Below are 27,807 nucleotides of genomic sequence, written 5' to 3'. Positions count from 1 at the left end.
CAAGCAGGTGAGATGTTAGAACGCTTTTATTTTTATTTTAGTGGACACTCAATACAATAAACAGCTACTGGGGTTTGGGGTTTGTTTAACCTGAGTAGCGAAAAGACCGCGGGGGGGTTGAAAACGATGTGCCGGGAGTCCACTGTTCTCGCCGGCTCTAATAATCCTCGACCTCGCTGTCTGCTATGGAGCTGGCGGGTCACAGAAATTCAGACCACAGATATCATTTATTCTTTTAGCACTGTTTAAATTGTTTTGTTCAAATTATGTTCAAATTAATTACCTCATCTAAGTACTTATTTGCAAAACATTGCATTGGATACAAGCCCATGTGTACGAAAGAAACAACAATTGTATTCATATGAAGGGAATGAATTTATTTCAATAAAGTAACTGACACCATGTGCTATTTTCAGAACAATTTATACTTTCATCCTTTATGCTTGTCTGAAAAACCTTACGACAAATACATAACCTAGCATACAGTTTCATTTATGGTCAATAGAACTGAAGACATACACCGATCAGGCATATCATTACAACCACTGTATTTTGTTGGTCCCCCTTTTGCTGCCAAAACACCCCTGACCTAGATGGGACCAAGATGCAAGTTTGAAGGTTGGGGCTTTATGGATCGGACTTGTTTGTTCAGTATATCCCACAGATGCTCTGTGGGGATTTTGGAGGCCAAGTCAACACAACAAACTCATTGCTGTGCTCCTCGAACCATACCTGTTTTGTGATTTATGGTCAGTGGTAACTTTAACTTTATTGTCCCCAATGGGAAATTTATTTGTAGTATGTCCACACATGAAAAACAGAAGAAGAAAAAAAGATTAGACAAAGTCATCTTTTTCCATTGATCCATGGTTAGTTCTGATGCTTACGTGCACATTGTTGGCACTTTCTCTGTGGTGAACAGGAGTCAGTATGGGCACCCTGACAGGTCTGTGGCTAAGTTTATCTATTCTTTTTACCAAATGGGCCAACCCTCACTGCCCATATGTATTGGTAAGCCTTGGCCACTCATTACCCTGACCCAATATGCCTGATCTGTGTATATCAACAGTGAATTTTGGATACATGTAATTTTCAAACATTTCATTTTAAAATTTGAGAGCATCCTGATTTTGTCACCAACAGAAATACTGAAAGAGGGATGATCAACTAAACTGGTGCTCTATAGTCTTGTCGATGTGGTAAGTATGATCTTCTACTGCACCTGTGCAAGTCAATTTATTAGAAAATACAACATAGTAAATATTAAATGTAATGTTTTTTCTATTTATAGAAACAATAAAAAATGGAAAGTAGCTGCTCAGACATGGGTAAGTATTAAATGCTGTATATCAAAAGACCAGTTTAGAAATAAAGGCCTAATATAGGTAGAAAAGTACAGTTCCTTTATACAATTATGTTTCAATCTGTAACCAGAGAATAAAAAGAAATACTTTGTTCATTTCATATTTGGGAAATTTTTTAATGTAATAAATATTCTAATTTAATTCAAATTAGTTTACTGCTTGCTACTAATTTGATAAAACATTGATAAGTAGTAAATTTCTTGGTAATAATGTACTGATATAACTAGATCACTGTAATATTTGGATTAAAATTTATATTAACATACCGTATTTTTCGGACTATAAGGCGCACTTAATGAATTTTCTCAAAAATCATCAGTGTATGAATTCTGGTTGTGCTTACCGACCTTGAATCAATTTTATGTGGTACATGGCGCTCAAAAATCTGTCAAAAATGTTTTAGTTTTAGTTTGGTGAGCTATGAAGCTGCACCGCTTGATGGATTGTCGGAGCATTATGGCTGCTGTAGTCAGGAGCCTCGCGGAGTAATCTGGGTCCAAAACTCCATCTGCTTCAGGTGCCAAAGTCAAACGAACTCTGTGGCATCACTGAGAGTTAAAAACTGTCTAAATTCTTTCATCTATAATAAATTGATCAGCGTTGCTGCTTTACCAGGTGTAACAATAAAGTTCAACATCCAGGCATCCATGAAAACAGAATTTATTAAATTTAACAGAGTTAGAAGTTAGCAGGGCGTTTGCTCACTAGTTTCCACCTAAACATGATATGCCATGTTCTGAGAGATTTCTGAAAAAATTAAAACGTACAGCTCTGCTATCACTTCCAACATAAATGAAGACAGAAAACTAAACAGCACTGACGTTTGTAGGGTTACTGAAGTCGGACCAGCTGGTATATAATGATGTGCTACATGATCGATGGTTAGGAACAAATGTAATCACATGGCAGGATGTTGTAAACGGACCAAACTTCAGTCAGGAGAACAATTGAGATAATCCATCCACAATACAAGGTTAGTCATTAATATACTGCAACAACATGGGAATAGAGCGGCTGCGAAAGAATTCGACAGTAATGAATCAATGGTAGGGAAGTGGAGGAAGCAAGAAGAATGAGTTGAGTAAAGTTTGACTGTTTTGTTTCGTGTAATGCGCCTTATAATCTGGTGCGCCTAATGGCCTGAAAAATACAGTAAATGTATTTATCTATTATTTTCTATGCTATATTCTATGCTCAGAGTTAAGTTTACTCTTTAGTTTAGTTAGTTGTTATTTAATTGTGTGAAGGGAACCTGCAAAGTAAAAATTTTCATTGCTTTGCATAACCATGAGGTACATGACAATAAGCTTCTTGAATCTTGACCATTAAAAGGTTGTCAAAGCCTATAATATTAATACTTAAATGCTAATGGTTAAATGCTCTCTCCTTTATATTCCAAGCAATGGCTTTTGTTTAAAGGTTATAATGTTAATATTATATTTTTATTGTTGTGATATCTTCCCTAAGAAATACGAGAAACCATTTTACTGTATAATAGCCATGAATCAGGATGAAAAATGCTTTACTGCCCATTTAAATTGCATCTCAAATTTTATCTTTTAACTGAAAACCAGTAATGTATAAAATTGTTTATTAATTATAAATCAATCATGGATAAAAGGGCTATTTTACTATACAAAGACACCACTGGAAACAAGGCCTTAATTAAACTAGTTTAACTCTTCTGGGCTGGAATAAATGGGGGTGGGGGGGTGGCTGCATTGCATTTTAGCTCTGCCGTGGCCACAGGAGCTGATCTCGCTAAAAGGAAGATGATTCTTGCAATTCCACCAGCATCCCAGAAGCCTAAAATAGCTCCGGGTCTGTTTTGTTATGGAAGCTGCTTCAAGACCCATGCAGACCAAATTATATTATAGTTTCTGTGTTGAGTATGCTTAAATTTAGGTGATGTCATTTTGGTTATCAGATTGTTAGGCTTAAAGCAGACAAACAGGAATCAGTCTAATAATCTCCACATAAACATTTGACTTTTGAAACATTCCTACTGTGCAAAAGATGGAACAAAACAGTGTCAAACGCACAATTTCACATTTTCAGGGTAGGCAATGCAGAGCAGAGCACTGCTTCTTAAATGTGCTCCAGTGGACCTGGTAGATTTGTGCGATCCGTACAGGCATTTGCATCAGAATGCTGGTAGTCACTAGGCTAAATTGGTCGCAAAGAGGTGATGCTACACCTCCTCTCAGTTGCTTTAATTACTAGCAAGTTGTCGTAGTCATTCATGTTTTACATCAAAGCTGTCGGCTTGTCTGCAAACTTCTTGCTGAGCAGCAGTAAAACTCTGAAGTGTGTGAAGCAACCTGTAGACTGAGAGCATTTGCCTTGAAAGTTAAAGTTGTGCACTGAACCTCTCACGGGCAGATGTAGTCACTTCAAGTAGAGCAAAAGCAGAGAAAAACACCCAGGTGCAATTACACATGTGACTTGGGTTTCAAGATCAGTCTTACCAGCAGAGTGACATCTCCCATTTAGAATATGGACTATTTGGGTGTTGAAAAAGACTGTTCTTTAGCTTTTGTGTCACAATAGCATGGAGAAATTTCACCAGCACCTCATTCAATTTTGCAAGGGAAGAAAAACTGAATTATTAAGAGCTTGCTTGCAGCTGACAGAGCCAATAGCCTCTCTCACCCCTCAGGCAGTACTGAGGAAGTGGGATTTTCAGCACTGGCTGTCCTCCCAGCTGCTGGATGTGAGATGCCATCTCAGCCATATGATGCGAATTTAACCCAAATATCTTCTAGCTCTCTGTCAGTGAGACCCAGAGACTGTTCACTCGCAGTGTCCCCCTATGTTTGAGGGTTACAAGAAAATCACTGATGTTAGGTTTATCCAAGTAAAAACCTTGCTGGAACAATATGAGACAACCTACAGCAGCAAAACAAGATGCAAGACAGAGCTCTTTATATATTTTCGCACGTGAGGGAGGCCGACCGAGGTCAAGTGCCATTCCTTTACTTGAACTCTGTCAGACTCTCGGCCGGCTTTCCCGTAGAACTCCTTTTATTCTTGTTACATGAATATGCATAGTTTCATTAACATGTGACATGTTAGAATAGGCATTTGTGTGAATAGAGGATATCTGTCTGTGTGTACGTGTGGGTGTGTGTATGTTTGTGGGTGTGTGTGAAAATATGACACCTTAAGAATGTGTAGAGTGCACCTAGACCCTCAGCAGACCTAAATAAGGATGAGACATTCTATCAATATATCGAAAAATTACATATCTCTAAGCATAAATGAGATACTTCACAATTATCGTAAACTTATTTTTTTCAGACAATCGGGTTACCCTGGTAACATTTCTACTGTGTTGTTATGGGCCTAACTACAAGATCACTTCAGTGCAGGGTTTTTTTTTGTGTGTGTGTTAATTAGTTGAGGAAAATTTTTGAGCGGTCTACAACTTTTGAGGAGTGGCAATATGAACATTACCTTTGTGTTCTTGTTCTTTGTGTAATCAAAATAAGAGTAAAGTGCAAACTGTGTCCAAGATAAGGACAACTGCTAACACATCTTGAGCTCTTTACAAACATCTGCAAAGACAACATACAAGCAATGGCGGCAGCTACTTAGTTTGATTATTACTCTTTCTGTGTCACAAAATAAATTTTTAAGATATTTTCAGGCGAGAATGTGGCTGTGTAAACTTCAAATAACTGCTGGCATCACAAGTGCTCTGACGTTTTTGGAGATGTCAGTTACCCACCAGCTCAAAAGCTAGCCAGGGGTTCAAGGCTCACAAGAGCCGGCTAGAACAGCGAACTCCCAGCACATCGTTTTCAACCCCCCCATGGTGTTTCGCTACTCAGGTTAAACATGTTAAATAAAGCTGGGCTTACACTGTGCGTTTTTTGGCCCATTTTGAGCTGATTTTTCAGTCGTGCGACCGTTTTGGTGATTGGCCCGATTCTGGCCTTCATCGTGCGTCGAGCATCGTGTAGTATACGTGGGGTAACGACAAGCGATTAACACCTCACGACCAGCTCCCGATCATCAATCGCTTGGTCGGGAGGATTTCAAACCTGTGTGAAATCCTCATGACCGTCGTGAGGGTGTCACCGCAGCTTCTCACACTGCGCACGCGCAAACACATAAATGTCGGTGAAAAAGACGGAGTAGCACGGCAGTGCAGCGTGTGATCTAGACACAAGCGATGGAAGGCACTTGTAGAACTATGGCAAGCTCATCCAAGCCTTTTCGATGTGACCTCACAAAATTATCACGACCACAACAACCGTGAAAATTGTTGGATCGACACTGCTGCTCAATCACAGCTGCCTGATCAATGTTTTTCATTAGCAATTTAGCAAAGCTGATGGTGGTGGTGTGTCTGTGTGAGTGAAAGACAGAGAGGGAGAGCGAGCGACAGTATTTCTGTTATAACCTTCATTTTATGTACGCACAGTGTGAGCACTCAGGTCAGAGCATCGGGCCGTATAGTGTGAGACCTGCATCGTGACCTACGAACTTCTAACCCCTCCGAGTCAATCATACAGTTTGTGCAGAAGCTGAATAACGCGACTGAAAAAAATCGCACAGTGTATGCCCAGCATTAGTCACTTAGATAACTTAAAAATGTTATTGTTTGGCTTTTTTCAGTGTTTTATTTGTTCCTAAGTAAATCAGGTTGGCTGAGATTGAAGTTATAGTTTTCACAGAGCTGAATAAATGTCAAACAAAGAACTGATTAAACAGAAGTGTGAGATGGTAGAATTTACTCCAGTTTCCTGTTATATTTGAGGGAGCAAAGAGCAGACGGCTGAGTTTACTAAACTCCACCGAGACAAGTATAGTATACTAAGTATACTACAAGGTTATTTCAAATTGTTGGGTGTAAGTGGCAGTAAGTAACTTAATGTAAATAACTTAATTGATTTCAAAATTTTGTTTCAGAGTGGTGTAAGCTGCCGTATAACAGCTGGACAGAATCTCATGTTAGTTCCTGGCTGAAATCCATTGGAATAAAAGAAATGTACAGAGTAAAAATGCTGGAGGCGGAAGTGACGGGACCAGTACTCGAAAGTGTAGACCGGGATTTCCTCAACGAAACAATTGGAATGAAAAGTGGCCAAATTAAACACCTGCTGAAGAAACGAGATGAGCTTTTAATACCGGAAGAGCAGAAAATAAAAAATAAAAGTGATTTGCCTCGTAAGAGTAGAGATGGCAAAAAAGAAGCTGATACAGATGTAGGACAAGAACCAAAGATTTCATCACAAGAGCTATGTGATGGAGCAGAGGATAAAAATATTCCTACAGAGAGCAATGACAACATATCCACTACAGAAGTGATTTTCTGTGACTATCGTAAATTTGACCAGGATGAAAAGGACTTCAGGTACGTGAAACATCATGTGCTTCCTCCTGAGACAGGGACTGAAAACATGATGGTTCCATGTCATGAATATAAGTCGCTTGAGATTGCATACAAACTAGACTCAAAGAGGTTACAAGTAAAAGTAGCCAGTGAAATGTTAAGATTTGCATGCGCATGCATGAATATGAGAGCAAATGGGACAATTCACTTTGGCATCATGGATAAAGTCAAAGGAACTCACAAACATGGAGAAATCATCGGGATACCTGCAAACAATCGAGAAGACTTTATGGAGGCATTAAACTACATTGAAAGGTGCTTCAAAGGGTCAAATCAACAAAGTGATGCCAGGAGTTGTATAAGAAACCCGCGATTCATTGAGGTGCTTGACAAGGAAAGTAGTGGGAACACATGGGTCATTGAATATGACATTGTCCCAAAAGCAAGCATTGTAAAAGATAAGTTTTACTATGTTGGTGTTCCTAAATTCTCTGAAAAAGACAACAAAGTCAAATGTGAAGAGAAAATTCCCTATTACAGAGTTGGAGCAAACACACCACGTGTACCTGAAGACGACCTTGTTCCTTTCATTCAAGGACTGAGAGAAAAAGACCAACAGAGAGAGGAGGCAGAATCTACAAGCAATGAAACAACTCTGGACTTTGGCGAGGATCAAAAGAGGAAACTTGCTATCCTCCTAACATGTGGGAAAAAGCACATGGACAACTCTCTGTTTTACATTGTTGTAACAAACAAATTTCAACCAGCGCATCTTGACAACATAAGCTTCTTAGTTCACATGAATTTATTCTGTGTGTTTGACTTTGACCCAGATTCAAAAACATCTGGTCTTTGTGGCAGATACAAGGAACAGAAGGTGACAAACCTCCACTTTCTTGATGATTATGCAAATGACAATAAATTGGGAGATACTAACATCATAAATTCTTTGCAACTTTTCGAGAGAACAAGTTGGATTTTTTGCAATGGAAGAAACAACTTCCCAGGTGGAGAACAACCCTGTGATGGGAAAACTTGGATCAAAACAAGAAAAAGGAAACTGAAAAAAGTAGTGTCACTCATCTGCAATGAGATACTTCCCAGACGTTCATTTGTTGTCCTTTTCCTGCTCATGTCCGATGTTGAACAGCCACTTGTTGAGACTTTCCATGAATTCTACTCAGAAATGAGCGGACATGAATTTTTGGCAGTCATATCAGAGTCAAAGGAAAACTACAAGAAGTGGTCAAGTCTTGCCCAGGTGTCTTGCCCGATTTCTGATCTCAAAGAAATCAGCATTGTTGAAATGCCACTGAGTCACGTGGATGCCACAGTTCAAAGCATTCAACTATTGAAAAATCAATCCACAAGGACATTACCAGTCCCAAATGGAGGCCTGTGCTTCCTAAAGTCCGTTGAAGAGGCTATGCTAGATTCTTTGGAAATCATCAGTGTTGATCAGTGCAATGATACAAAACTAGAGATCATGAGTGAGGAGGAAATCCAACAAACTGAGAGCTACTTCTATCGAGGTGGAAAGATCAACTGGATCAACTTCTGGCTTGCTGATAAACACAAGTGTGGGGTGATTATAGAGAGGGATGCCTACAAAGAAGCAAATACCATTCTAGAAAATATAGTACATCGTCCCAAAGCCATACGCCCCATAGAGAGTGTGAACATATACCATCATCCAGGTAGTGGTGGAAGTACAGTAGCACGGCAGATCCTTTGGAGGTGGAGAAATAAAGTGCGATGTGCAGTTGTTAAACAGGGTAAGGAAATCACAACTGTGTGTGAACATGCAGTGAAACTGAGGGAACATGATGAAAACGACAAAAATATCTGTCTCCCAGTGCTCCTCCTGCTAGAGGACCACAATCCAGATTACATCAATGACCTCAGAGGGCACCTTGGAAATGTTATTGCAACTAAAAAGATAAGTTCCTCTGTGTTGTGCTTTATCCTGCTCATCTGCAACCGGTCAAACGATCCAGAAAGTATGTGCAGAGCATCATTATCTCAAACAGTAGCAGTCACTCACAAGCTGTCTGCAGAAGAGAAGCCCTTGTTCTCAAAAAAGCTTGAGCAACTCAAAATGCAATTTGAACCTGACTTCATCCTCACATTCGTACTGATGACTGAAGGGTACGAGCGAAGCTACATTAAAGACTTTGTAAAAAATCTTCTAGATAAAATCGATCATTCAACACCCACAACTCGTCTCATCAGATTCGTGGCTCTCTTGAATTGCTACGTAAAAGATTCATACATATCTGTGTCACACTGTGAAGCATTACTCGGCATTGCAACATATATGGATAGAACTCAGTACCATGCCTTTGTGGATCATCTAAGTGATGAAGCCAGGCTCATTTTCATCCACCTTAACCAAAGTTCAACACACATCCCATCGATACGAATTATTCATCCACTGGTGGCAAAAGAAATTCTGAGTCAGCTGTCTGCTAATTTGCCTCAGAGTGATATTGCCATGGATCTCATCAGTGATAAGGTACTGATCAATCACAGGTTTGACAGAGATGAATTTCTGAGGTTTATCAGAGCTCTTTTCATTAGACGCAACAAGAAGAGCAGAGGAGATCCTAAAGACACAACTTTTTCACCCCTTATTGAGCATGTCCGTGATGTTGATAAAGGGGGTGTTCAGAAAGCTGTTGATCTTATGAAAGCTGCTTACATAGCTTTAGGAAAAGATGCATGTGTAGCACAACAGCTTGCTCGGCTGCTTTACACTCATAATAGATTTGAAGAGGCTCTTGAATGGGCCAAAGAAGCAAAATCTCTTGCACCACATGATACATTTATCCTTGACACACTGGGACAAGTGTATAAGCGGTGGTTTTATCACTTGTATGATACCCTTGAAGAAAAAGAGCCATCCCCTGAAACGGGAATTGAAATCATAAGCACAGCAGTCAAAGGAATTTCTGCCTTTCGGGCTTCTGAAAAAACTGTCAACCTTAACAATTCATACTATGGGGAAGTAGATGTTGGCTGCAGGCTCCTAAAATTCCTGTCAGGAGTAGATGTTTTTTCAAACACTACTGGAAAATCAGAGCTGATGCAGTACCTGCTAACAGACTACATACCAGCAGAGGTCAAAACACCCTGGCAGAAGTTTCATCAACAGTTGAAAGGCTTACAGAGGAGCTTGAGCCAAGCACTTGAGTGCATTTCTGAGGAACTCAGCTATTTTCAAACTGACATTAGTGAAGAGGATGAAGAGCTTGATGCAAGAGATCCAGAGCAAGTGTACAATCCTAGAGAGTGGCTGACAAGAAAGAGTGCTGTATATGCTGAATTTTTTTGTCTTACACCAGATGAGAGTGATCAAGCAACAGAAAGCAATGACATTGACATGGCTGGTCCGGTTGAAAAGCTTTCTCCATTCCAAAGACAGATGAGGGCCTACAAGCTTGGTGGAGGAAATGTTACATCTATCATCTCACTACTTTATGACAAGAAACCAGAGAGGGCAGGAAAAAAACTTGAGAAAATCTTTAGCCTGTACCCAGAAAACCTGATGTGGAATGATCTTGATCCAACAGAACTCACAAACTTCATCTTTTGTCAGATAGCTCTCAACTGTATTCTACCTGGTTCCTCAAAGCTTCTGTCTCTTCAAAAGCTACAAAAATTCAGCAAGAGATTTGTGACAAAAGGGAAACACATGTCATCAGCAAGCGCTCTGTTCCTTCTCTCCCTTCTGTTTTGGCCTGAGACAAGTGATGAAGTAAGTTCTGATGGTGCTCAGACCCTTTTCTCAGCCATCGATGCCCTTCAGAGACTTTGTGAGCAAAAGATCCAACAAAGGTCTCAGAGGAAAAGCAGGATTGTGACACACTTCTTTCTGGCAAAGGCAAGAGGTCTTAACAAGATTGTTCACAGAAGTGCTATTGAAAAGGAGATTAAAGGCACTCTAAGTGAAGGAAAACTAAAATGGAAAACAAAACAAGTTGTGCAACTTCTCAAACGGGTTGAAGGGTGGACAGAAAATGAAACCTTGTTTGTGAGATGTGGAAGCAGTGGCAAGATCAGAGTAGTTCCTCGGTATAGTGCCTCCCTGCCTCACGGAAACGAAAAAGTCAACTTCTACTTGGGCTTTTCATTTGATGGTGTAGTTGCCTGTGACATCCAAGTGATGGACTAATGTCTTCAGTGTAAATCTCCAATAAGTAATAAGTAATAGTAAATGTAGTTCACATGACCTTGACCTATAAAGAGTTACAGAGACCATTTGTTGATTTTACAAATTTAATAAGGCCAGTGTGAAACATGAGTTATTTCTTTCTGAGTTTGTTATTGTTTCAGTTCCAAATACCTTTTTTTTTGCATGTACCACTGATCTTTATAATTATGACAACTGTAACACATATTAATGCAGCATTGTGTGCATATAACTCCTTACTGGGATGGATATATGGAGTTAAACTTGTACTGTTCTAACAGTAGTTCAGATCGGTAATTACATATGATTCACGTTTGTGTTGACTTGTCTGTACTGAATACCAATGTTGTTTCTTTACTTGTAAAATTGTGATGTTGTATTTGCTCACAAAAATGTCTTGAAAAAGAGTTTTTAATCCTAATTACATTTTACTTGGATAAATAAAGGATAACAAAAATAAAAAGAAGAATGTTCAAAAAGTCAGAGTTTAAAAAAAACATGCAAAAAAAGAATAAGAATCACTGTAAATAATTTCTGAAACTATTTTTTAACAGCGTTTACATTTGGAAAAATGTTAAACATTGTGTTTTTCTGTTGTTAGCATATTTTTTTAAATGATCTTTGAATGGTGAAACAAAGTGTGCCTCATTTCTAGAAAAAAAAAAAGGATATTCTTGAGAGACTGCAAATGTGTTCTGAGATAATTTTAATGTGGGACAATACAGTTCTTGTACAGACGTTCATGTAAATACAGACTGCTTTCCCACAAGCATTGCTTTTTCTACTTGACAATGTTTGATGATAGTACTTTCTTAACTTACTGTTTGTATTCATTTTGTGTTTGTATCATGAAATGTAGAAATGTTATTTGCATTTACATTTATTTAGTGAAAACCTCAGTGTTCAACATCCAGTGCAGAAAAAATAAAAGTTAAATAAAGTTAAATACATCAGAAGTTATGAATTGGTTTATTTAAATTGAGACATTTTACATTGAAAGTTTTAGGTTGAAAACTGAAGCAAAGTACATTATTTCATAAATATGAGCCAATTAATTTTCTTTCATGGAATGGTATACTTCAAGAAGTAAACAGTTTACAGAATTAAAAATAATAATAATAAGACTATACTTACCAATAACGTCTGCCTGAATGACATCTGTATATTGCTGAAATCATTTTCAAATGCTCACTAGCATTTATTAGTAGTAGTGAAAAACAATTGCAGCACACCAATATAAAATTCCTTTCAGATTTATGAAGGATGCAGTTTTTTCAGACGATTGTGTCAGACATAAAAAAAAATGCCATACCAAATACAATTTGACGAACATCATCAATCAATTATAGTTGTGGTACTTACTGCTTTAACTAACCCATTACTGGCAGAGATTCTCCTTTAAGTAAATAGTTCAATTCAAATGATCAAATGAGGAAAGCTAATAAAACAAACAGGATTAAGTAGTAAAGCCATTTTAAAGCCATGTGAAAAGTAGTTTGTTCATTCAAACATCCTGCCACACATTTTAACTGCAAATGGTGATGCTACTGTAGAACCTTTAGGCCTTGAACATGCCTTTAATAGTCCGTATAATAGTAAAACACATTTGAAAGCTCTATACTTTAAAGACTTTTCAGATGGTCTCACCCACAGAGATCTTCACTGGTCTAAAGATTTCAGAGAAAACTTCTGCCAAGAAGTAATTATCAATTTTAAGTTGGTTAAAAATGAAACTCAAGTTTCATTTTAAAACTTTTTTCTTCTGTGCCTGGCTGTGATGCCATTCCTTGTCAAGAAAGCTGAGGGTGGTTTCCCTCTCTTGCTGATGGAAGCAGCATGGACTGCTTTTATTTTAAAAGCAGCAATGGCAATTTCCCTTTTGAACTATAGTGGCAATTGCTTGTTCCATGGTTATGGCTGCACAGAAATACTCATTCTCATAGGTCATTTACTACAGATCCACTTTGTACAACACTTCCACCATGATCAGCTGCCTGATCACATGTGGTTTTCTCTGATCTATTCCACATTATTACACAAAATGTTCAAAAACCCAGGACATGATAACAGAATCAGGATAGTAATACTGAGACTGAGTTTAGTATCCAGGCTTAGGGTTCAGGCAGACTAGCGAAGAGCTTGACCAGTAAATGGAGGACAGGGTAGATAGTTTAATGACAAACAATGAAATATTGTTTACGTTTGTTAACATGTTTAAAGAAAAAGATGCCTAAATACAAGAACACAAACAAGGACCTTCACCAAACTTGCTGCAAGTTTGGGGACAATGATATCCAACAGCATGTAAGCTGTGAGGGCCCCTGATAATGAATGAGAAGACAGAAAACAGTGAGACTTGCCTCTGGCTGAAACAGGGCTACACTGAGACAGGGCCTCAGCCAGTTCCCCACAATGGCATTGCTACAGGGAGAAGAAAAATCTGGGTTTTAGCACTACAGCCTTTAATGATCTGGATGCTATGCACCTGTACAATGCTTTCTATCAGTGACATGTACAGAGCATCAGTAAAAGACTGCCTATAGATAAAAGACAATATTTACAAGCATTTTGCATTTCATATACAAGATATCAATGTTTACTGTTCACCTTCATAATAACAGAAGAGCAGTCACAATGCAGTTTATACCAGGAGTACAAACCTGTTGTGACGTCTCAGCCCAGCAACATCCCACAAAAAAATCTAACATTTCATTACAATACAGTTTCACAGTCATACATATACTAATAAATACCTCCTTTATTTAGAGTTAAGGGAGCAATTCTTCATACAAATATCAACACAAAGACAGAGTTAGAGCATGAACAGGTAGTAGAAGCCCTCACCAAACAAAGTTGGGGACACAAGTCCAACAGCACTACGTGCTGTGAAGGCCTCACCGTTTAGCTTAGAACAGAAAGGTATTTACATCAAACTTGCCTTGATAAAGGGTGGGTACTGCCCATGTAACTCCAGCGCCTTCACAACACTACGAACCATATCTACTACACTTCTATACACCTAAACATGAAAAGGAAAAAAAGCCACAAAACAGAGATGGTTTCAATCAGAATCAAATCAAACAGGTCTTTGATAGATGCAATGTAATATTTCCCATGCCATGGGATGTTTACAGCTCCTGTCTTTGCTGTTTATTTAATGTCTCTTCCTCATAGCTCAGTAGCAGAAAATCAGTATACTTTGGTAATATAATACCAATACTGGTTTCTCTACTAGCCGCTGAGGGCATTAGAAAAGGGTTGAGAGTCCAAACCTATTGAAGAGAGGGAGACTTCAGTAGTGGCCTCCAGGAGACATGACAGGGGGTCTCGTGACAATGGTTGGCCGTGGAGGGCCTCCCTGGTACACTGGGGGAACAACAGGAGGGGCCTGAATATACGGAGGTAGTCGCCCAGGTATGTAGCCTGGCATCCCCTGCTGTGGCCCACCATACTGACCTGCAAGGACCAGGCTCATTGGTAAAAACATAATTTTTACTGCAGCCCTTTTAAGACTCTACAAACATTATCTATAGAGCACTTTCTAAAACAATTAAAGCTGAAATAGAGTTAAACATTTTCAAGACTACAAAAAAATGAAGCCAATTAAATTAAATTATTTGGTTTACAGTTGGCCTAAAACTACCAGTAGTGTATACCAGGTATGGGATGCCTCATGCTGTGCTGCTGAGGAGCCATCATGCCACCCACTGACGCTGCAGCACTGGTGGTCTGGCCTTGACGGGGAATACTGCACTGGTACTGGGACAACTGAGCCCGAAACTCTTCCTACGGCACAAAAAAAGCAAATAAAAGTGATTTGACACTTGACATGTGTAGCTCAGCTGGGAGGAAAAAAACAAGAAAAAGATTTGTTTTAAATAAACACATTGCATTACTACTTACTTTAACAAGAGTGTTCCAGCTAGAATACTTACCAGTGAGATATCCTCATCAGGGTGGATCAACTTACTGGTTGCACTGGAGGTGGTGAGCGTGGCAGGCTTACTGGTTACTGTGGAGGGAGGTTTGGAGACCGTACTGCTGCCAGCATTTGGGCTGGCCAAACCGGTGGAGGACTGAGTGTAGGCTGGGAAAGTGGGCTTTGCGAGGTCGGAGGTGGTGGAGGGGGGAGTGTGAGGGGACCCCGACACTGTCTGCTGACTCTGAGGGAAGAGACAGGAAAGCAGGTTAGAGACACTCAGCAGAAAGACCTTTGAATTTCACAGGGGGGTCAATTTTAGTCAAACTCCAAGATTACTGCAATGATATCGATTATTTGGTCCTTTTTAGCCTTGGCATTCATAACGTTCATGAGCAGGAATAAAATGCATTTGTCTGGAACAGCTATAGACAAAAAGTTTAATACTTTGATCTCTTCCTTGTATCCGTAATAGATGACAATCAAAAAGTGTTTCTTTCATGTGTTCTTTTTTAAAATGAGAATTTATGACCCTAGATTTTTTTTATACTCACTAAACTGTAAATTTACATTTTAAAATTTAAAACACCAAAACAAAACCTTACAGGACAAATTTTGTAAAGCAGCACAAATATCTAATTCATCTGACTAAACAAGCTTTTACCATATTAATGCCAAGCCTATAAGATGGATCTGTAACATTTTACTCCACCATTGTAACATGATAAGAAATCTTTACAAGTTTGACTAAAATAAAACCAGTTTCTTTAGATCTGCAGAAAAACTAAAAAAAAAAAACGAATAAAGTGCTGAGCATGCTGTCATATTTTGCCCAACAACAGAAGCCCATATATTATACATATCCGCATAATTCTTCACTTTAACATTTGATTTTAAGGTGATGAAGCTATTTTTAATATTGAGTGAATGCAGATAAATTAAAAAGCAAATTAAAAAAATAGCTAAACATTTTAATTAAGAAAAAAAGAAGAAAAAACAGCTTTGCAAATGAAAGAGATTCAACCTGCCCGCCACAAGCAAACTATACACAGTTGTGTGCATGCCAGCTGTAAAGCAGCAGGTTGTCAGAGTAAAGAGGGCAGACAGCCTCATACTTGTGAAGTGCTAGGGAACAGAGCTTTAGGGGAAGCGGACTGAGTGTCTGCGCTTGGTGAGGCTTTACTTGTACTTGCAACTTGACCGGCCATCTGTAGCACAGGAAAAAAGTAAAGAAAAGTAAACAGAAAAGTCTTTCAATTAAAAGAATTCCTGGGTAAAGTCTCCTTTTTTAATCAACCCGTGCAAGCTTAGACATCTCTTACTGAAGAAAACTGTAATGTCCTGTCAGAATGCTGAGAGGAGGTGAAAACTGTGCAGCGATAAAAAGGCGTCAAGGGTTTTACCTGCCCAGCACTCGGGAAAAGAGGTTTTGTGACATCAGGTTGCACCGACGGGCCAGCAGGAACTGCAGGTCTGGGCAGCACGCCTGCAGCAGGCGGGAGCTGTGGCATGTGAGTGATGGCTGGACGGGTACCCATTGGAGGAGGAATGCCTGATACCAGCAGAAAAAATTAATTCCATGTGTGCAAACACCTCACTGCAGTAGTGTTACGTAGTATTTAAAAATATTAAAAAGAAATAAATGAAACTGAGTTAGAGAGATCTAAGTGGATCCTGAGGGTGTATGCTAACAAGGCATTACCTGGTGGTACACCGGGCATCATCGGAGGCATCATCCCACCCATTGGGATCATCCTAAATACATAAGAAAACATGATGTTTACAATATACAATATATATAATATATAGGGTTTGACTGATAGAAAGATTTGATTAAGAATGACAAAGATTTACCCTGGAGGCATTCCTGGCATTACAGGGGGCGTCGCTGGAATCATGGGTGGCACACCTGGCATCATCGGGGGAATTCCTGAAGCAAGTAAAAAAATTGTACTTATATCAAAACACACGATCCTGCCACTTCATTATGTGCACCGGGGGAATAAGTCCCAGTGGCCAGAATTGTGGCCAAAGACTCTAGGTCCTGTCTATTGGTTAGCTTTAGAAAATGTGAAGGAGATTTTAAAAAGTCAAAAGAAATTTCACTGTCTAGAAATTTCAGTTTTTTACAGCGTGCTCACAGTAAAAAAATAAATAAATAAAAAGGGGGAAAAAAGAGGGAGAATAAACAAACACATATTCTGTCACATTTAGTTATTACAGTTTAAGTCCAAAGTGTCTGCTGAAAGATTCCTTAATTCACTACAGGAACGTCACTTTATCATGCAAAAATAAATGAGACATGCTGTTAAAATTTCAATGCTTTTTCAAATGTTAATAATCTGATGGATTCTGTTTGCAGTTTAACTTCTTTATACTGACAGAAAGGGGAGTTTCACTGATCTACCCCACTTATGATCAAAGTGTGCCGAATGTGGCCTATAATGCAAGTTGAGTTTTCATTGATAAATACAATATATTACGCCCCATTGTGGATCAAATAGTTACTTCAGATGAGACACAGGAGGTCATTCAAATTCATGTAAGAGAGTACCGGTTTAGCTCACAATAGTTACGACTCTGACCCGAGGAATCCCTTTGTCAGTACCCTCGAAGGGATGTGTGTCTATGTAACGTACACCATGTGGTTTACACGTTTTGGCTACAAGCTATGTGTTGCACACATAATGCAATTAGCATCTTTGATGTTTGATACTTTATGTAAACTTACAAAACAACAGGAATGAGGCTCAGTATTTGGGAACCAGCAATTAGATAATTTTGCACCAAGGCGAAAAAACAAAACAAAAAAAAGCATAAATACTATGTTGAACAGCCACATGGGGTCACCATTGAGTCATTCAAACACCAGAGGCCTTTCTCATTTCTCTAATTCGTGCCTTATACACTGTGACGGATGTTTCAAGGATGTTTCAGTTCCTAAAATGCTTTCAGAAGAAAGCGGAGACGAGGCTTCCCAGAAGCTTAAACCTATAAAAAGAGGCGAAGCACACAGCTGGAATACACAAACCACAGTGCAAGGAAGACTCTTTTTTTTTTTAGCATGACCACACTTTCTTCCTTTCACTATTTTTGTGACAAAAACAGGTCTATCTTGTGGCACAGCAACTAAAGTAACATTTACGAACACTGTTATAGCTAAAATAATAAAATACATCTCTGTCAAATGCTACACATAAATTACGCTGAGGCTCCTTCCTTGCATCTCAAACTAAGACATGAAAAAGAAAGTAGGACTCCATTACAGTGTTACAACAGTCTTGAACATTGCAGATCAAGTTAAGTATCTGTTCCCCACCTGAGTAGCTGCCTGGTGGTAATGCTGGGGTCCCAGATCCAACAGGAAGCATACCAGGCTGGGTCATAGGGGGGACATAGCCAGCTTGTGGCTGACGTGCAGCAGGCTGCTGAAAGGAGGGACCGGGCTCATCGTCGTCATCATATTCATCAGAGTCATCCTGGTTCTGCTTCTTCTTCTGAGTCTCTGAAAATCAGGATGAGCAGAGTCAGACATGTAGCTTAAAGAGATGGATCCTGAGATTATCGTGGTGTTAATACCTTGGTTCTTCTGCTCTAACATCCTTCTCCTCTCCTCCATGTCTTTCTCTGGAATACCCTCCATGCCGTATATCTCCAGTTCAATATCTATTCTTCCAGGTATTGCATTAGGAACTCCATCAATGGTCTCTTTATGTACCTACACATGTGAAGTGGTACAGCGTGGTAACTTCACTGCACGAAGACACGATTTAGCTTCACTTCACTTGCATTATTATCGTTTCCTCACCTGCATACAGTGGATGGCGAGCCCGGGGCCGGTGTACAGCTTCTTATGACAGATGTGGCACTTGAAGTGTTTGGCTTTCTGATGCTGGATGAGAATCTTTTCATCATCGAAATCTCTGTTACAGTACCTGAGATAACGGCTGAGGAAACTTTGGATGATAAACTCGCTGCACTTCCAGGTGAAAATATCGTTTAGTTACTACAGATATTTTTAATATGTATTTTATTTAGTATCGCTAAAAATAAGCTGAACAGCCACATGCCAAGTAAACAAATAACTGTCATGTTAGCTAAGTGTTGCTTAAGAGCTGCTAATTCACACAACCGTTAGCTGGCAAGACATAGAAACGGGTGCCGACTGGCGTAATATAACAGTATAATGTAAGGTGTGCTAAAGGATACCAACACCAAGGCTTCATCTGCTTTTTCTTCTTCCTGCCCATGATTTTAGCGTTGTCAGTTCACTGCCTGCTAAAAATAAAAACACCTCACAGCGATGGCGTCAGCTCTCCAACATCCCATAACACACTGCGGCCACCTCTGTGATTTAAACAAGCACTCACCTTAAAACCTGTTAGGACAAAATAACTATTATTAAAGATTATTAAAGTATTTGACGATACCTGGTTACCTTAAACATATCTGTAGGTTCATATACATGTGATATTTATTTATTTATTTATTTATTTATTTATTTATTTATATCTGTTATTTAAATTATCAGCAGCCTTCTTATGGAATCGTAAACTCTAGAGATAGCTGTGTAGACCAACAGTTTCTGAAATACTCAGACCAACATGTTCAAAGTCACTTCAATCACATTTTTTCCTCATTCTGATGCTCGGTTTGAACTTCAGCAGGTCGACCTGACCACATCCACATGTGCTGCCACGTGATAGGCTGGTTAGATATTTGTATTAAGCCGGTGAACAGGTGTACTAATTAATAAGAATACACTATAAACATGTGCAGGTATTATGCATAATATATTTACAAATTAGTTTAAGGATACAACATTAATTCCTAATTATCAATTTCTAGATGTCAAATTATTAATTATTAGCCTGTTATTATTAATTTACGACACAGATTTTAAAAAATGAAGTAAATTCAAAACTACAAGATTGAGCTATATGAATCACAGTATGCAAAATAAGCCGATCATAACAGAAACACAAGCAAGATATATTAAAAAAAAGACGCCAGAGTTACATTGGCATTAAATAAAGATATTAAAAAACGTTGCAAGATTTAATGGGTTTTAAGCTCTTTCGTTATAGGATGTTACCCTCGCTTTTATTTACCTGGTCGGACCCAGGAACTTCCAGCAAACCACTTTGAAGTCGGACGTATTTGGAAACGTACAAAGAGGACATGCGCAGTAGGACCATAAACGAAGCCGTTGTTTGTTGGCTTTCAGTTAATATCAGTCAGGGCTTGCAACGTTTACAGTCCTTTTTTTCATATTAAAGCAGCTCAGCTAAACAATAAAGTTTGTCCTTGTCATCTTCCACTGTAGCCGCTGCTAGCTTTCTCCGTGCAGCATGTTTGCCTCCCAAACCTCGTCCTTCCAAGATTCAATCGACGTGGAGGAGAGAGATGACTTTGACAGCGAAGAAATAGCTGGATACAGCCAGAAGATTCAGCTGAACTGCTACTACACCATCTATCTTTATCAAGGCACAAGGTAACCGTGGCTATTTATCTGCTAGGTTTCTTCTTTGCAGAGCTTTGCTGCAACCATATGATACCTATGGTTCTGCTTCTTGCATCGATAACTCGAATTTAGGAGCATGTTTAAAATCTTAGGATTATTACTGTGGATAACCCTTATCCTCCTTTTATTTCTGAACACAGCCAGGAAAGATATCTCTGTGTAGTTTATGGTTTTATTTAGCTGTATTTGTCCCTTCTCATGCTATTATGCGGGTAAAGCCCACTTTATACATTAAACTCTAACCAGGTGATGAGTAAACTGTCGATTGTCTTAGATCTGAGGCTTCTGGGGAAAATGTGGCATGGAACCAGAGACGAGCAGACTCCACAACCAGTCAGGAAGACTTTAGGTAACGAAGGAGCCAGCGCCTACCTCCCACTTGCTTTGCCTGGTTTCTCTCTGGCTTTCTTTGTTGTGCATCAGTGTTTCCACGAGCTGCCACCGGCAATCCGATTAACATGGATTCAGTGCTGTTTTCATTCATGGTTTTTGTTCCAACTGGTCATCACTCTGCTTCTGAGTTACGTGGCCTTAAGGTGCCTCCTGATCTAAACAGTGGCTCCACTTTTATGTATCAACTACTGTTGGTAAAAAAAAACAACTAATAAAAATAACTTTGAATGTCTTTGTAGAGTGTGGAAAAGTTTAACAACTATGTGACTCAGTTGTGTGTTGTGTGCTGCATATTGTCATCAGCTTTCTCCATCTCCTCTCCATTGACTTCAGTGGCTTCCACAAACTTCTCATCCCTGCACTGGCTGTTTTTATCCACACTGACTCTCTGCTTTGCCCACAGCCTCACACTAATTGACAGCAGCCTGCCATCAGAGGCAGAGCCAGAGCTGCGGACCTACATTTCAAGGAGGCTGAGCAAAGGAGCCCTGCTTGGAGGCATGGGCAACATTGCCACTGTGGAACTCAGGTAATAATTTTACATACAGCAGTGGTAAGCTTACACACACTCAATATGCTTTCTTTGAACTGTTCTTCTTCCGGTGTGGAATGATTGTACAGCTACATCTTTAAGAACTTTAAAAATAAAACAAGAACTGGGTGCACAAGCTTCAATTTATTTAAGATTTTCTCTAATCCACACAGAGTCCACAAGCTTCTGGCTTAACTTCAGCTGGATATTTGAGCACATGTTTTGAACCTCATCTCGTTTGTTAGACTTGTGCAGGTCATGATGTGGAAGCATATTATGTATTTATATCAAAGTGAATATAGCCCGTTTCATTTAACCATACTAATGAAAAGCTAAAGTTTAACTGGAAATATGGCTCAGCAGTGGAAATGTATACATTTATTAACACAACCATTCTGAATTTTTACTCGACAGTATTCCAGAGCAGGCCGTCGGCTGCTACTGCTGCCTCCTGGAGCAGGAACGGTCTCCCGAACAGCCGGATTCCGATGGAAATGGATATGTCATCTGCTTTATGGGAGGGTCTGAAAAAGGACTGAATTTATATCCTTTTGTATAAAATAAGCCAAAGTTCTAAGTAAATTGCTTTCCAGGACTATTATACGTGATCCTCCTTGCTGCTACGGAATGTGTTTCACTGCATTGTTGTGGTGCGTCCGTGTTACAGTTCAAATTCCTTGACTGCATACACATTCAGATTAGAGCTCGATAAGTACGTCCAAGGCCTGCACAGCAGCCTGCAAACCCCAGAGGTATGACAGTGCAATAACAGTGTAACTGTGTACCAATAATATGTTATAGTATTATCCGTGCAAGACTGACGTGTCCCACTTTGTTTGTGTTTAGCTGCAGAACCTTGAGACGGAGGTGCGCCCCTATCTGAGTCAGTGGTACGAGGAGTCTGTGATGCACATTCATCGAGTGGTGCAGCTGGTCCAGAGCAACATCAGCTTCCTGCTCCACGCTGTGAGTCATTTCTCACCACTACACTGTTTACTTATTGAAGTATGTCCAGTAAAGATAAGTGCTCACAAAGCAAACACTCATCTGATACAAGAGAATAAATAATTAAGATAAGAATGGAGGACTCAAGAATAACACTGCGAGTTGCTCTAGAGAGGAATTTTGTTTAATAGGTACAATACTCCATGAGACAAGTGTTGGAATAATATCAGAAGCTTGTGACATAACCCTGGTGAGGAAGACATTACATAACAGTTACCAAAAAGTGTTTCTAGAAACAAACCTCGGTCACAGGTGGTTTGGTTTGCTCTCATTTCAAGAATATTACATCATTTCTATCATCAAATCACCCCTCACTTGATCCTCAAGACAATTAATAGATTTATATAAAATGTGTGGGGCGCTAAAAAAACAAATTGAATTAAGCACAGGTTTCCATAACTACAGTGAGACTTGCCAGGGTTTCCACACATTCACTGTCTGTGATCAGTCTTTATCCTTTTTACACGTCTGAAAAGTATTGGAACTACATATACTCACTGACCACTTTATTCAGTACACCTCAGTAGTAGCAGGTTGGACCCCCTTTGCCCTTCATAGAAGAATAAATTCTTTATTGCTTAGATTCAACGAGGTGCTTGAAACCTCAGTTCATTTTGACATAATTACACCAAGGAGGAAGATGGAGTGTTACTTTGGTTCTGGGTGAACTGGTTTTGAAATCATGGTTTAGCTGTCTGTTTCCAGCTTAATTCATTTCAACCTCTAAAACCTTGTGTGCACAGGCTCTGAGTCACACACATGTCGAGGTCATCAATTCAGACGAGAGGACGAAGGCTGACGTTTCCAGGTGAGTGAGGTGACGAAGTCCATGCTGATCCTCATGTATCAGGTCTGTCTTTCTTCCTGTTGTTCATGTTCAGCAGTTCAGTGTGAAGAAAAAAAAGCATCCACTTTATGCTCTCAGGTTCATCAAAGCAGCCAGTTTGCAGGGACTTTCCCAGCAAGACACCACGACCGCTTCTCTGTGCAAGGCCATCTCAGAGGACGCACAGTCTGCCCTGATTATAGACTGCTCCACCAGCCCACCCACACTCACAAAAACTGGTAACTCACACACTGTGACATGTATGTAGTCTGTCTTTGTAATGTCTGAGAAACTAATAAAAATGTTTTGTCCCCTCAGTCAGTAACCGTTTCTGTGATGACTGGATTCAAGCATTTCTGAACGCTGCAGAGCGTTGCAATCCGTTCCTGCTCAGACAGATTCTGGAGAACTTTAAACTTAAGGTGGGAAAACACACACACACAGACTGTAGTTGTTTTTTTTTTTTACTTGTTGCCTTTTTTTTTTTCCATCCTCGCCTCTTCCCTTTTTGTAAAACCCACTACTTTGTCTCTCCCCCTGCAGGCCATCCAGGACATGAACAGCTTGAAGCGCTTTGTGCGGCAGGCAGAGATGAGTCACTACGCGCTATTTCGCTGCTGCCAGTTCCTGCAGGGCTGCGGAAACGGGGACGTGCTCCTGCAGAACGCCCGGGCCGAGCACAGCGACCTGCCCGAAGCCTGCAGCATCATCACGGTCCTGGAGGAGTTCCTCAGGGAACAATCCCAGGCCCAAGCGTGATCCCCGACCGACGTGCACTACCAGCAAACCTCACACTACAATCTAAAATATCAGATATCCTGAGAGAATCGCAGCTGTCGAGGCTGCTGCGTAATAAAATGTGTAAGTTATAAAACTGTTTTGGAGACTGGTGGTCAGACTTGGAATATACTGTACTGTAAAGCAGTAACAGATTTAGTAGCATCACTGTATTAACAATGACAACTATTAACGCCAGCTGTAATTCACAAATTATAACTTTCTAAGGACATTACCTCAGTGAAGATAAGTACAAATTGAAGAAAAACAGATTGTTTAAACTGCAGTTGTTGAGTGGGTAGTGCAGCTTGTGTTGTGTATCACGATACTATGAACCAAATATTATTTCTGGTATTTTTGCTAACTGACAAAGATGACAACAGGGCGTAGCGTGTGGCTTATTTAATTCTATTCTTATCAATTCATTAATATTTAGAATTTATTTTGATTGTGAGGGGAAAAAATTACTGCGACTGCACAAATCACTTTTTACGCATTGCTTGTTACATACGTGCGCCTTGTTTTTGCTTGTATTTCAACACAATATATGCACTACTAAATTATTTTAATGAGTAAGGATACTGTGTGTGTACCAACTGTATGTTTAGTCTTACTCTGGTAACGGAAAGAAAATTGTCGTATTTGTAATGTGTGAATATTTTTGTTTACATTCAGTATCACAGCCTTCATCAGCTCACAGGCACCACGTGATCGCTCGCTACATCACTAAACTGAGTGCGTGGCGTTTAAAGAGTTTCCCACAAAATAAATGAAATAAGAGATTAAAAATACAGATTTGACAACAAGCTCATAGTAGACTTTTACTTTCTTTCCTTCTTTTAAAGTGTTTTAGCATTAAGCTCAGATCATTCCCATTAAATCAAGTCCAAAGTGTGTAATACAGCAATATCAGTAAAGTATAATGGTGTATACTTTTAAACTGTGAACCAAGTTTGACATGTAAAATGAATTGTTTTTACTTTTGTGAAACATAGTGTGACTGACCCTGCAGTTCTTTGTGTGTACACATTTCTGTACAGCATGTTTTCTCTACCTATAAATATGTGTTTGTGGTTCTCTGGTCTTGTATAGAAGGAGTAAATAAATACCACAGTTGAACCTCTGCTGCGGTCGTATCTGTTGCCTAGTTTTAGACGAAACATTGAACAAAGATGAGGGATATTATTTACATTTGTATAAATAGTACTAGTATCCAATACTGCTACTTCTAGTAAAACAAATAAAATACAGAAATGAACAGTTCCCAAGGTTGACAGCGTGTGGAGCTGCTTGTGCTGATGTTCTGAAACCACAGCTCAAATCATCCACTTAGTTCCTTCCTTTGGCTGCAACCGATACAATGAAACTGTGTGCAAGTGCATTTCACAGAACTGATGCAGTTTTTACTGCCTGTCTGCCTTTACATACCAGCATCAAAACAAACTATTGCAGCACACGTTAAAAGTTCTCATTGTGTAGAGTCGGTTGGGGGAAAAAAATAAACCAGAGTAGAAGACGCGATTAGTTTCATTTAAAACTGAAACACAAAGATAAAGAGATGAAGCAGCGACGGTCTTCCAATCCAAAGCTGGTGAGTTTGCCGGCCTCCACCGATGCTCTGAAACTACACCTCATATATTCCAGTAGGTTCCTTCCTCTGGCTGATCGTCTGCAGATGCAAACAAACACTGTCAAATGAGTTTATGAAGAACTGGGTTATTTAATTGTTTAACCGGGTAAAGTCATAGAAGTTACCTATGGTGTGATCAGACATGGTTCTCAGGAGTGAGCTTGGCACGTCATAGACACTCTCTGCGAGGGTGTGAAATGGATAAAACATCAGCAAACAACAACAAATATTCAGACTTTTCACTTCTTTCCTCTACAAGCAAACCAGTCTCACCATGACACTCAGCAGTCTGTCTGTAGGACGCAGGGACATCGTAAACGTCCTCTTCTGCCTCTGCTGAGCGGTTCGCCTTACACAACCCTGAAGATGTGACACACATTAGAGCCCCCTCTTGGACATCTGCATGCTCTTATTGTGAAAGCTTAACTATTTCAAGAAAGTTTTTGGTCATACTGTTTCTAATAGGCAAAACATCATAGTGTCCTTCTTGTCCGGCTTCTGCACTGCTCATCTGGCTGGACCACTGGGGATCGCTGGGACAGTCATCTGAGAACAGCAGCATTTAGCAACAGAAATAACAATTCAAGCTGTGATGGTGCAGAGAGACAGTCATGATCATTTTTACCGTTGCGATTCTGGTAGGCTTTCCCTGTGTTCTGATAAATGTCTTCCTCGCTGTCCTGCTCTATGGGCTGCCAGGTGTTTTGGGGCTGAGAGGTCTCCTTGGGTCGCCAGGTGTCTTTGGGTTGCCAGGTGTCTTTGGGTTGCAAGGTGTCTTTGGGTTGCAAGGTGTCTTTGGGTTGCAAGGTGTCTTTGGTGCGGGGGCAGATTTTATGGGGTTGTGCGTAGATGTAGTCGGAGGGAGGGGGCGCAGAGAGGGGCCGAATTGGAAGCTCCTCCATGACACTTTCGCGGTGTGAGCAGATGGGTGCCATGCTATGTAGTCTTTCTCGCTGCTCACACACATCAAGTCTGAGGAGCAGAAAAAGTGAAAGGTAAAAAAAAAACAAAAGAAAGAAAATTTGCCGGGATATGATTGTAAATTCAGATCTTACTGTGCGTCCTCAGAGACGGAGGTCGTGGGGGCAGAGAGATGCATGGCCTGCCAGAGGTATCCCACCCACTCCTTCCTGAGGTCCTCCGTCTCTGCTGCCTGCACCACACACACACACACACGTGTCCAGTGGTTGAAGAGGGAAAAGGATTGAACTTGCAATTGACAACATGCATATCAAAATTAGAAATATGACATTTCTAAAACGCAGTAATGACTCACCAACACTTTTTTCTTCCCATTTGTCATGGTTATTTCAAAAATAAAGCGCTTCCTGTCAGCTTTCTGGACCTCTCGCACTGACTGCACCTGACCCAGAGGACAGATGACACATTTAGGTAATCCAAACTCACGTACAGGCGCAACAGCTGCGGAAGTACCCCAGAAATCACAAACAGACTGGAAAATATGTGCTAGTGCATTTCAGAGAAGTGGTGCTCATTTAAAGAGAAAGGCTGCTCACAGCCTTAAATACAGCACTTTCCTTATTAAGAGAAGAGGTTAAAGCAGTCATGTGTGAGACTGGCTTATATAGTTGTAGAGTAAAATGAAAGAATACATTTTATTTCACATTATTGTGAGACAACTTGTGAGTGAAGCCATCAAAATGAATGTAGTTCATCAGAGGCATCAATTAGTGAGGCACCACTGCTAGTGCTAACAAATAAAAAAAACACTCAATAAAAATGCTTACTGTGGTTAATTTGGGCACTTACTGCCACATGTGCAAAATCAGCTTCCTGTATATAAACTGTAATATTCAGGGATATGAAGGACTTACTGTGTATATGTAGTAAAATCCTCTCAAGCTCGACTGCAAAGAGAAAAACGTCCAGTGTGAACATACAAAGCAGTGAGATCTTTACAAGAGGCATTTTCTATTTCTACCTGTAATGAAACCATAATTAAATGGGAATTACTAATTAAATAAAACAAAAACACTTACAGCACTTCCATTCTTCTTAGTGTAGAAGAACAAGGTTGTGTTTTGAAGCCTGAACCAGTATGTGACCCATCTCATTTTCTACAACCACAGCAGAGAGTGACCAAAGTCACTTTCTAACAACAACCGTAACGTTCACAGTAACTCAAGGGCAAAAGGAGCTTTATAACTTACCACCGTGTCTTTTCTTTTTTGTAGAAAGCTCTCAAAAAGCAGCTCGGTCCTATCCACAGACATGTTAACCTTCAGATTACAATTTCACACTGTGGCTGCCAGTTCTTGCTACCTGTGTGCGTGTGGTGAGACT

General features: G+C 39.8%; 4 protein-coding genes across 12 annotated transcripts in view; 2 read left to right on the top strand and 2 right to left on the bottom strand.

Annotated features, from left to right (window-relative positions):
• LOC147332456 (sterile alpha motif domain-containing protein 9-like) overlaps positions 1–11,845 on the top strand; it is a 14,347-nt gene extending 2,502 nt beyond the window's left edge. For both annotated transcript variants that reach the window (XM_086289002.1, XM_086289003.1), the window contains 3 exons: positions 1,144–1,199; positions 1,292–1,328; positions 6,282–11,845. In XM_086289002.1, the coding sequence (XP_086145128.1) occupies positions 1,304–1,328; positions 6,282–10,879 (4,623 nt within the window). In that variant the 5' untranslated portion in view covers positions 1,144–1,199; positions 1,292–1,303 and the 3' untranslated portion in view covers positions 10,880–11,845. The remainder of the gene's footprint in view (positions 1–1,143; positions 1,200–1,291; positions 1,329–6,281) is intronic.
• On the bottom strand, positions 358–19,194 carry LOC147332455 (BUB3-interacting and GLEBS motif-containing protein ZNF207-like). Of its 7 annotated transcripts, XR_015128814.1 has the most exons (13): positions 19,026–19,194; positions 18,625–18,751; positions 18,396–18,534; positions 18,136–18,321; positions 16,671–16,746; positions 16,519–16,571; positions 16,220–16,368; positions 15,932–16,024; positions 14,833–15,060; positions 14,554–14,683; positions 14,170–14,353; positions 13,836–13,916; positions 358–13,318 (listed from the first exon to the last, which is right to left on the bottom strand). XR_015128814.1 is itself a non-coding variant. In XM_086289010.1 (12 exons), the coding sequence occupies exons 1-11, from the start codon at positions 19,064–19,066 to the stop codon at positions 14,190–14,192; spliced, it is 1,386 nt and encodes a 461-aa protein (XP_086145136.1). In that variant the 5' UTR covers positions 19,067–19,194; the 3' UTR covers positions 358–13,916; positions 14,170–14,189. The 7 variants fall into 7 exon arrangements, 5 of the variants coding, with proteins under 5 accessions (XP_086145136.1, XP_086145138.1, XP_086145135.1 ...); XR_015128813.1 differs by having other exon boundaries at positions 13,836–14,353; XM_086289010.1 differs by having other exon boundaries at positions 358–13,916.
• On the top strand, positions 18,550–24,997 carry lg4h17orf75 (linkage group 4 C17orf75 homolog). 2 transcript variants are annotated; one of them, XM_086289015.1, is made up of 11 exons: positions 18,550–18,802; positions 20,143–20,310; positions 20,615–20,689; positions 21,137–21,262; positions 21,680–21,810; positions 21,959–22,017; positions 22,112–22,231; positions 23,014–23,078; positions 23,196–23,335; positions 23,415–23,518; positions 23,640–24,997. In XM_086289015.1, the coding sequence occupies exons 2-11, from the start codon at positions 20,168–20,170 to the stop codon at positions 23,853–23,855; spliced, it is 1,179 nt and encodes a 392-aa protein (XP_086145141.1). In that variant the 5' UTR covers positions 18,550–18,802; positions 20,143–20,167; the 3' UTR covers positions 23,856–24,997. The 2 variants fall into 2 exon arrangements, with proteins under 2 accessions (XP_086145141.1, XP_086145142.1); XM_086289016.1 differs by lacking the exons at positions 18,550–18,802; positions 20,615–20,689 and having other exon boundaries at positions 19,976–20,310.
• On the bottom strand, positions 22,391–27,807 carry LOC147332453 (uncharacterized). Its single transcript, XM_086289017.1, has 10 exons — positions 27,675–27,807; positions 27,504–27,581; positions 27,339–27,371; positions 26,780–26,866; positions 26,559–26,656; positions 26,129–26,475; positions 25,957–26,049; positions 25,777–25,863; positions 25,629–25,685; positions 22,391–25,542 (listed from the first exon to the last, which is right to left on the bottom strand). The coding sequence occupies exons 1-10, from the start codon at positions 27,735–27,737 to the stop codon at positions 25,505–25,507; spliced, it is 981 nt and encodes a 326-aa protein (XP_086145143.1). The 5' UTR covers positions 27,738–27,807; the 3' UTR covers positions 22,391–25,504.

Source organism: Aulonocara sp. 'chitande type north' Nkhata Bay, linkage group LG4 (assembly GCF_057382095.1).
Source record: "Aulonocara sp. 'chitande type north' Nkhata Bay isolate Kocher_YH1m ecotype deep benthic linkage group LG4, A_spYH_male_GT1.1, whole genome shotgun sequence".
Lineage (NCBI taxonomy): Eukaryota > Metazoa > Chordata > Actinopteri > Cichliformes > Cichlidae > Aulonocara > Aulonocara sp. 'chitande type north' Nkhata Bay.
The sequence above is the reverse complement of the archived record's forward strand: the minus strand, read 5'-3'. Positions and strand labels throughout refer to the sequence as shown.

What these genes read in the sequence shown, in the direction of transcription:
- lg4h17orf75 (XM_086289015.1), top strand. Translation starts at nt 20,168, where the DNA reads ATGTTTGCCTCCCAAACCTCGTCCTTCCAAGATTCAATCGACGTGGAG. An exon ending in ATTGCCACTGTGGAACTCAG is followed by an intron (nt 21,263 to 21,679) that starts GTAATAATTTTA and finishes TTTACTCGACAG; the next exon opens with TATTCCAGAGCAGGCCGTCG. An exon ending in ACCCACACTCACAAAAACTG is followed by an intron (nt 23,336 to 23,414) that starts GTAACTCACACA and finishes TTGTCCCCTCAG; the next exon opens with TCAGTAACCGTTTCTGTGAT.
- LOC147332455 (XM_086289009.1), bottom strand. Translation starts at nt 19,066, where the DNA reads ATGGGCAGGAAGAAGAAAAAGCAGATGAAGCCTTGGTGTTG. An exon ending in TTTTCCCGAGTGCTGGGCAG is followed by an intron (nt 16,025 to 16,219) that starts GTAAAACCCTTG and finishes CCTGTGCTACAG; the next exon opens with ATGGCCGGTCAAGTTGCAAG. An exon ending in TGTTCCCTAGCACTTCACAA is followed by an intron (nt 15,061 to 15,931) that starts GTATGAGGCTGT and finishes CTCTTCCCTCAG; the next exon opens with AGTCAGCAGACAGTGTCGGG.
- LOC147332453 (XM_086289017.1), bottom strand. Translation starts at nt 27,737, where the DNA reads ATGTCTGTGGATAGGACCGAGCTGCTTTTTGAGAGCTTTCTACAAAAA. An exon ending in TGTTTTGCCTATTAGAAACA is followed by an intron (nt 25,864 to 25,956) that starts GTATGACCAAAA and finishes TCACATCTTCAG; the next exon opens with GGTTGTGTAAGGCGAACCGC. An exon ending in ACAGACTGCTGAGTGTCATG is followed by an intron (nt 25,686 to 25,776) that starts GTGAGACTGGTT and finishes ACACCCTCGCAG; the next exon opens with AGAGTGTCTATGACGTGCCA.